General features: G+C 44.1%; 1 protein-coding gene across 1 annotated transcript; it reads right to left on the bottom strand.

The window, feature by feature from the left end:
• Positions 1-553: 553 nt before the first annotated feature.
• Positions 554-2,129, bottom strand: LOC133973855 (thyroxine 5-deiodinase-like). Its single transcript, XM_062411929.1, has one exon. It carries the CDS (start codon positions 1,982-1,984, stop codon positions 1,181-1,183), a length of 804 nt encoding a protein of 267 aa, XP_062267913.1. The 5' UTR covers positions 1,985-2,129; the 3' UTR covers positions 554-1,180.
• Positions 2,130-10,073: the final 7,944 nt, after the last annotated feature.

A 10,073-nucleotide genomic window follows, 5' to 3' on the forward strand; every position in this document is an offset into this window, starting at 1 on the left:
GACGTGTCTCACTTTATCCAGTGAGTTGCCAAAAGAACATGTGTATGTTTCATACCCGACAGTGAATAAACACCAGCTGTCAGAATCTGACCTTCTCTGGTCTGAATCACGAACCCCCTGAACGTAACGTGAAGAGGCCCTCTTCTTCTCTATTACACACTGACACAAAAGGTGATCCCTAGCCTCACTTATAAAGCGTGTATCTTGGCTGAAAGTGGATTAATTAGCTTGAATGCTTCACTAATGAATCACAAGGAGCATTCAAATCTGCTGCTATAAATGAGTATGCAGCCCCTATATAATGGCCGGTCACTTGGACCTGAATAGGCCTGAGTCTGAGAAGGGAAAAAACACAGTATATCCTCTAAACAATTATGACTGAACAGACTGAAAACTGCATGGTGCAACAACCAAAAAACTGGCATTCACTCAAATGACTTTCATAAATCCATCACTTTTCCTTGTGTGTCATTGTTACTCACAATAATAAAAAAAACAAAAACAAAGGAAGAACTCGAACTTGTGTTGGTTCCACAGTCAACAGCACGCCATGGATGAGTGATCTGGACATTTATTCGAAACAAAAATTTCAGTTACACATTGTGGTCAACGTGTTTCACACATGGGCTGGCTCATGGAGGAGGAACTTCCCCGTTAATATGGACCCGCTCCCGGTGTCAGGGAAAAGATCAGTGTCGGTTCTCTGGCTGCGCCTTTTAAAAACCGACCTTCATAGAAACACCGGGAGAGGAGCAAGATATTAACAAGAGAGCGCACACACACATACACACGCACGAACAAACACAAGCACACACACACACACTGTAGAAAAATAGAGTGATTGCTTATTGAATCCAGTTTCAACTGATCCAAGACTTTTGCATACAAAACAAAACAGAAAATAAACCCGCTATGAGCAATTAATCAATTAGGTTCGAGACAAGTACAATGAGTCAATTTATCAATGTATCAATAGATCAGCCTACAGCCTGGGGAGAGGCTTCAACCTGACTTCAGGCGATGAGTCCGGTTTCTGTCTTTATGTCTTTACGCGTGAGAAATAAACCGACACAACGTGTCCTGCAGTGTGAACACTTGATAGCAGCATCTGATAGTTTGCACTGGTGGGCTGGACACTGGGGCCGAACGGGCAGAGCAGCGGGCGCTTCAGCATCCTCAGCTACACATGGAGCAACGGCGTCTGGGAATTCACCAGGTCACTCCTGTACTGCTGCAGCCAGTCCCTGAGCCCCGATATTTGGTATCCTTCCGGACCCCGGCCCCCCTGGTACACCACCCGCTCGTCCCGCACGATGTAAAGTCTCTCAAAGTAGGCTCCGTACGCGGCGTTGGACGAGTTGTCCATGTTGTCCACCACCACGCTGCTGCCGGGCACCTCGCTGAGCAGCAGCTGCGCGGCTCGGAGCCGGTCCTCCAGGCAGCGGTGCTTGGGGATCTGGAACGGCGCGTCCGAGCTCACCCAGCCGTCCGACGGATGCGCCTCCTCGATGTACACCACTGAAAAGTCCGCAATGTCCGCGTACTGGCTCACGACGCGCTGAAACGCGGCCAGGCGCGTCATGAACGGCGGTCAGGAGCAGCTGCCAAAGTTCAGGATGAGCGGTCTCTTCCCTTTCATGCAGTCCAGGATCCGGACCGGCCGCCCCCCCTGCGCCAGCACCACCTCGGTGTTGGGCGCCGCGCGTCCGAGGTGCGCGGATTTGAAAAAGTCCAGCCTCTGGCCGTACCACACGGCCCTGAGGGACTCCAAGGTGAACATCTTGTTGGAGTCGGAGACGCACACCGGCGGGTCGTCCGGGCCGTCCTGCCGCTGCCCCATCTTCAGCAGCAGTTTTTTCCTGATGCACAAGAAATCCAGGAGCCACAGCATGACGGCGGCCAGGAGGAACCGGGGCAGCAGCATCAGGCACAGCGCCGCATGCTTCAGCGCCCTCGCCATTTGGACACCGCCGGAGTCGTGCATCACTGTCTTTCACTCCCCACCCCCCTCCTACCAAGACGATGGGATGCGACTGAGCCGGCGAAAGAGACCAACTAGTGTTTAGTCACCTTTCCCCATTGGAGAAACTATCTGACGCACACAGGCGCTCTTTTTATAGGTACAGCAAGCATTTGAATAATGGGGGAAAAAAAGAAAAAAAAACACGCCTCCGGTACACGCACCGCCCACTCACATGGTGGGGATTACCTCCCGTCAACTCTGGGCTTCAGACATCCAGGGACACAGTCTGGATCACCGTGTTCCATCCGCATGTCAGGACGCAACATGATAGCATGGGGGTCGCGCTCGTTCAGCCGGGGACACGCTCGCAGCAGTTTGACGTGACTCGAAGCCGGACGCACGGATGCCCCTGAAAGTCGGGAAAAACAGGGGAAAAACATTTTGACTTCACGTCATTTCTGCCTGTGAACTCAGATCCCTGTGGAACGGGCTGCAGGACCCGATGCGGCCACTAGACGGCGACTGTTTCACACACACCGCAAAGACCTGGATGAGTCATTCGGTGATCAGCCTCAGAGCTCACCCAACACCCGGAGAGGGGGAGAGAGGCAGCGTGAACCTGCCACGACCAGTTTCATAACATAACACGTTATCAATAAATTACAGTTGAGTTTTTTCTTTTGACCACCTTTTACAAAGCCATGACACAAATCCTTGTAATTCATCCGTGCATTTATTGTTGCGATTGCGCCTTGACGACCTGGCAAACAGGCGTCTTCAGCCTCAAACGCTGGAGTAAAGGTCAAACAAAACACAATAGAGAGTTACTGCCTTGTGTTTAATAATCTCTTCTAATCTGCTGAGATACAAAGCGATGACAGTTTGGCCTTAACCGTGACCGCAGTGTGAACGTCAGCCATATTACCTCACCTTGGAACTTTCCACTTTTTCAGAGGTGTGGACAGGAGGGCATACATGCTGTACATGTAACGGTTGACCTGTCAGTGCAGGCGTGTCCCTGACTTTCCAGCCTGACCCCCAAACCCCTTCTTGCCACTGTGTGTGTGTGTTTGTGTGCGTGTGTGTGTGTGTGTTTTAAACCACATTCTTCTTGTCCCCTCCTGTCTTTCTCTATCTATTATAATAAAGCCTATTATCGTCAACACAAACTGTCCTGTTACTATGGATATTTTAGTTTTTAAAGCAGGTTTTTATCCCAATCGGCAGAAACTTATATCAGAGAAATGGAGGGGATGCTGACCCTAAAAGCAGACGGCGGCACTGAGAAAGTAGCACGCAGAGGTGGAGGGAGATGTAAGGACAACCGAGAGAGGAGAGAAGATTTATATAAGGGAGGAAAGTGGCATCTGGAGGCAGCAGACGGGGGGGAGAAGGGGGGAGGCAGATGTGTGAAGAGCTCCTTCATCACGTCGCAGAGAAAAATAAGAGTACTCGAGGAGGTGAAGCAGTCCTCTGATGTATGATATGTCTGGGCCATGTGCGGAGATACCATAAACAGATTAATGTGTACTTGAGACGTATAATCACTCCCAAAGTGTGATGATGCAAGCTGAATCACCAGGGAGCGATTTTCCTCACCCTCTCACCTGGATAAAAGAAACGTCTCCAACATAAATCAGCAGGAAACACACGGCAGCTCGTTAAGTCATGGGTCACACTATCGCTCAGGTACGATAACGTCGCATCCACCAAAGCGGTTGCTGAGACTTGAGAATGCGGCATTATCACTAACACTGAAGACGTCTGGGGCAAGAAGCAAACAGTCTGATGATCGGAAAAGCAAATAGCTCAGACTGAGTTCACTAGGATTTACTATCTGTGAGCCTCCATGTCATCGGGAACCCTGGACAGCACCCCCCCGTGCTCCTGACATCACGCGTTACAGAGATTCTAACTGTCTTAATTATTTAAACACAAACTAGACAAAATGCAACCAAGCCACCAACCAGTCAGCCAACCAGTCGACTGAACAGCCAACCCACCAACCAGCCACCCACCCAACCAGCCGTATAGCCAGCCAACCAACCCACCAACCAACCAATTAACCAACCAACCATAGGTGTTGATGTGGTTGTTATAGTAACTCTGTTATCATATGAACGTCACGTTAACCAGATTATCCAAACCGCTTAAAATAAAACACTGCCATTATGAGAAGTATCCTTATGTTCCTTCTTGCTGAAAGTTAGAAAATGAGATGGATGCATTTCTCATATCCATACACTAAAGGCTATTTATTCCCAACGTTAGATATGGAGGTGTCATTGCTATTTTCAAACCGGTTGCTTTTACATATTTCTTAAGAGGCACATTATCACATCCTCCTCCACTGTTGCCATAATTCTTGTTGTCAGAAAATCTCTGATCACGTGTCCTCGTTTGAAACTGACGTATCTCATGACGTACATAAAGGCAGCACAAATGAGCCTTGACTATAAAGAAACAGCTTAACAGGTGGTAATACTAAACACGGCTTTATTTGAGAGTAACAAATTCCATCCACCAGCACCTCTAATGTTCACTAATTGACACAATGCATGACAATACCGTGCTGTTAGTACAGGGAACCAGTGGAAACTGCATCATGCCAAGCGATAATCCACCGCATGGGCCTATAAAACCATTATGTGTTGTTGTACGAATAAAACAAACAAGATACATTATAACATGTTTATTAGTGAGCTTCACAGGGGCAAAGCGAGGCTAACGCTGCTTCCTCCAATGTTTCCAATCGTTGTGCTAAGCTAAGCTAACCAACTGGTTTCTCCTCTTGACACTTGAAAAAGAGAGACTTGTACAGAACTCCAAACTGACTCCATAATTGTTGCATGGATGTTTCATATTTGCGCAAGTTGACCATGAGGCAGTTTTAAAAATGAAATTGGAGTTTCGGTCCTTGGCTTGGTTTTTCATCATTTACCACTTTAAGGATCCGGCACTCAGTAATCATGGTATTAATGAGAGTTGAGTGTTGGATCTTAATTTTTTATTCTCACACTTTAAGAGTCAAACAGGCCAAGAACTCACAGGCAGTATGATGATCAGACACATTGTGCGTTACTGCTTACTCCAACGTTATTTGAAGCCGAAAGTGAATGCATGATAAATATGCCGGGCAGAAATCCTCACTGCCCAGTGAAAGTGTTTACGTGGAAGTGGGTTGAAGTTAAACCAGAAAGTTTGTCTATGAACCATGACGAGCTGCTTTTCTGTTTTCTCCTCCAGATCCACGTGGCTCGCCCTGAGGGCTACTTCCAAACTGTCTGATCGCTACGACTGCTGTTGTGTCTTGTTTTGCTTCTTTTTAGGAATTAACACATGGATACAGGACCATTGGCCAACCCTCGGAAAATAGGATTTAAGACCTAACAAAATTCAATAACTTTTTACAACACACACACACATACACACAGACTTCTTTAAAGCCTACACCTGCAATCACAGCGCAAGACGTCCAGGCAGACTGGAGGCACCTGGGACTGTTCAGCAGCTGTGGGACTGGAGGCCTATGATGGTTTCGCAGAACTAATAACAAACCAGATGTGCAACAACTACATGTCTCAACTACTTTCACACGCACAACTGCAAGTAGGAAGTTTGTTTGTTTAGCAAACAACGTCGTGGAAAGTGAACCCAGGCGCATTCCACGAGGATTGGAGTGTGAATATGTTTACAATTACTGCATCACATCTAACACTAAACAGAATAAGTAGCATTTAGGAGATAAACATTTTATTAAATAAAGCCTAATTGTCATCAAAACTATGCAACTATCAGCTCACTGGATGTATCTCAAAGCTTAAACGATGAGAAAACTAGGATTGGACTCAGTGGAGAGAAGTCCAAAGTCTTCATATTAATGTGTAGCTCTCATAGCAGTAAAAAAACAGTGGATATAAAAAAACAATGTAAAATTTACTCAATACAAATACCTGCTCAAGACAAATAGAATTAACGCAATATTATATAGCAACACAAAATATGTCAAGCAGAAAAGCTAGTTTAACAAGTTTAACAATAATACACAGCAACTTTGAACAAATATTTAAATAAAAAATTACCAACAGACAGATGGATAAAAAAGCAGGTAGACAGATAAAAAGCAATGGAAACATAACCTCCTCTGTGAAAGTGATTATATAATTCTAAGTATTGATCTCATTCAGAAAATTGGAACTATCCTGAATGGAATACATTATATTATCTTTAAATGTCATGAGATAGTCGCCGCTGAAGTGGTTTAACTGTTGTCCTGGGATAGCGTGGAACACAAACAACTCTGACATTTGAAAAAAAAAACTTTGGTCCTGGAGTTGCACAAACGTCTCCGTGCACGGCTCACGTGCATTTCACATTGTTTAGGTCAAAAGCACAAGAGCCTATATTTCGTTTAGATGATCAAAGTTCAGAAAAAAAACAAAAAAAAGGAGAGACAGAACATTTTCCATTGAAATGGAAGCGAGTCAGATGCTGATGTGCAAATGGGTCGACCCCTCAAGCAGCTAAAATCCAGCAAACTAATGAACTGAACTAATGAGACACTGTGCTGTCTCACGAAGCCTGTCGTTCTAACTCCAACATGGCCACTCCGTTCAATTCATCCCGGTCTTAACATGATCTGGATTTATATGATGACGTACATTTGTTTGTGTAGAGGCTTAGCATATGACAGCAATAAGAAAGGGACTTGATTAGTTTAGACACTTGTTGCAGAGGCTGGGCGATGATCTAATCGCTCTACTGAACATGGACTAACCCAGAGGAGTTTCTTCTCTCATGTAATATAACACTAGTGATGTCATTTGGACTGCAGGACATTGAAGTGCCGCCAAACAAAGCGTTTACCTTAAACGCGAGTCACCCGCCCAAGCCCAAAGTGTCTGATCTGAGTCTTTAATAGAGCAACATTTTAACAGCCAGTCCTCTGCAATCAGGAGTTCTCTCCACACAGCGCTCTGTTAAACTGCTGCTGTGATCTGGATTGGACCGCTGGCGTCGTTTGGTTGTTTACACCCAGGCTAAATCGAAGAAAAGACCATGTGTGCTGGCTTGCCGACAACTCCTGGTCAGCGTTGGATTCTCTGGGCCGAATCAGATTTTCTTGGAACTGCTAGGTCTTCTAAGATCAGCGTGAGTTCAGCCCAGTGTGAACAAAACGGCTCCAGAGGCCGTCGCAGAAAGTTTAAGCTTAAGCTCATTAACCCTAGCGAGGATTGTCAACACACAGACACTCAAGAAGTCATGGATCCCTTAAATCACCGGGCCTGTCCACGCATACAAACACACGTGCGCACATGTGCACACACGTGCACACACATGCGCACACTTGACCGCTGAATACCTTTTAAGCGCATGATTACGAAAGCAACAGAAGGACTGGGACTCTGATTCACAAGTGATTACACAAGCCCCCTTGGGTGCTTCAATCCAGACGCTCAATCACCATTATCCCCCAGGAACCCTTACTCAGCTTTAGTCAGCAAGTCTCACAATCTTTTTTTCTAAATTAGAATGAATTTGTGTCATTATAGTGTGGTTGTGCATTTAGACAATAATATAAAATAAATACAACTCTCTGTACTATTCAGTGGGAGTTGAACATGTCCTCCTCTACGTCCTCGGATAAACTACAGGCCAAAATCACTTCTCTGATTCTTGAGTTTGAAGTAAATACTTCAAACTCATATAAAACCACACACGTGAACAGTAATGGCAAACTTTGACAAGGCAATCTTCCCTGCAGATAAACCAGGTAGGATGAACACAAAGTTTTTTCTAACTTCCCTCTGCACCATAGACTGTTTATCACTAGCTCTGCACAGAACGTCCAGCACACAAACAGTAAAAAGTGACAGTTTACTCTTGATCTGTTTGAGAAGAACTCACTAACGACAAGGAATAATAATGAAGTAGCTCCGGAGCTTAACACAGGACAAGAGAACAGCCCATCCCAAACAGGCAGGTTTAAACGGCCTGTTTTAAAAAGTAAAATAAATAAATCATACAAGATGCTAGAAAGAAACAGGAATAAAACAGCGATTGTTTCATAGTTCATTCGAGTTTCTCTGATCAATGTTACCACAATATGTTTGCTTAAAAAACTAATTTAGGCAGCATTTAATTGGTGTAAATTCTCCTTTCTTTTTAAATATCCTACTCTGTCACCACAGTCCCACAGCTCCTGCTACTTTTCACGCTGTCAACCGCCAGCTTCACAGGTCTAGCTCGATGAAACACTGGTGGTCTGATCCTCCATTCTGTTGTTTTCTGAGATTTTTCTTCTCTTTATTTTTTCTTTTTTTTTTTTTTGCTGAAATAAAACTGCTGGAACCCTGCTTTCATTAGACACAGCCTGGATCTTGGCATGGGAGCGCGGGTCATACAAGGACATCCCAGAATAGGAAAAACAGCCTGGACAGAGCCTGCAGCTAAGCACTAAGAGTGGCAGGAATCCAGACGAAACCGTTACACTACACTGGTCGCTGGAGAGTCACTGAGTACACACTCCAGTCCCAGGTACGACACGCACCTGTTATAGCAACTATACTTTTAACTTTCTGTGATGCCAACGCGATGATATGAGTTACACAAGGAGGTGAAGTTACAACAAAATGCACTTTTGACTATTCATGGTGAAAAGACAGCCTTGTCTCTTATGCTTGTCAAGCATTCTAGTAGGTTTGTAGTTACTAAGCAACCGACATGTAGTCCCTCTCAGGCTAATCCTTGCAGGCTGCTGTGGCTGCTTGGAGCCTTCGATGCACACTGATACATCACCTCGGATCACCAGCGTCCTTTGTCCGCAAGAGTAGAGCTGATACACCAAACGGCACGTCCTTAAAGAGGCATGGCTCCAGGCGGCTCGGCCATCAAGCCCCTGCAAAATAACCAATCTGTCGTATTGATAAAGAGTCGGCGCCGGGAAGGTAGGCCTGTTTTACACCGTGTTACTTTACTTTCTACCAAAAACACAACCAAAACCAAGCGGATTGAGTGTTTACGTGACCCACCTGGAAAACAAAACTATGAATGAGAACAAAACCAAATTCACATGTTGTTCTTTTCATGTGGTCAGCAGGTTTTGATTAAAGCAAACCCTCCATGTGTCATGAATGTTCAGTCACTATTTAAATTAAATGAATGGTGAAATACCAATCGTAGAAAATACATTGTTCGGATTTGCCTTGTACATGTGTTTACAAATTCTACACACACACACAGTGGATACGGTAAAAGCACATTTCTGTTAAATATACTTCACTCATGAGAGTGGTGTCAATGAGGTATCAAGCCATGATGCAGCACCTATAGAGTTTACTAATGCACACGTAACATATTGTTTTTTAATTTATACTATAAGTTTATTGTGAAAAGGACGTTATGTTTTATGGGGGAAGGATCAGGCTAGCTTAACTAAGCTAAGCTGCTGCATGTTTATTGTACATGTGAGTGATATCAGTGTTCTCATCCAACCCAGACTGTGAATTCCTTTAAGTTAACATATTAATGAGTGTGTGTGTGTGTGTGTGTGTGTGTGTGTGTGTGTGTGTGTGTGTGTGTGTGTGTGTGTCCTTGAAATGTAAACCGATTTATAGGCCTGTCTTTACTGTCTCCGCTCCTCCAGAGCCGCAGACAGCGTTAAGACCACATCATTCAAATCTGACGTTTTATCACAGCCATATGTTTTAGTGATGTAGGAGATGCACTTATCTAAACACAGTATATTTAGAATGGGATAATATAGATCTGTGTTATACATCACTATAATGAATAGTGAGTATTTGAATGTTCTCCTCAGCTTGAAAAGTGTTCTTTAAAACAAAACTCCTTTCATATGCTATAGTTATATGTATACTACATACATATGTATATAATATACGCTATATAGTTTTCTATCTGATAAAAACATTTAAATACATTTGATATAATTAACAAAGTGGGAAATATTCAATATATTTTACCTTGAAATATAGTGGGGCACTCAAACATAAAAATGTTTATTGACTCTACTGAAATATGATTTACGAAATATCATTTGCCTTATAACTAATTTCTTTGCTACTAAATGTATATTCTTTTTCCTAAAATT

Source organism: Platichthys flesus, chromosome 18 (assembly GCF_949316205.1).
Source record: "Platichthys flesus chromosome 18, fPlaFle2.1, whole genome shotgun sequence".
Taxonomy (NCBI): Eukaryota; Metazoa; Chordata; class Actinopteri; order Pleuronectiformes; family Pleuronectidae; genus Platichthys; species Platichthys flesus.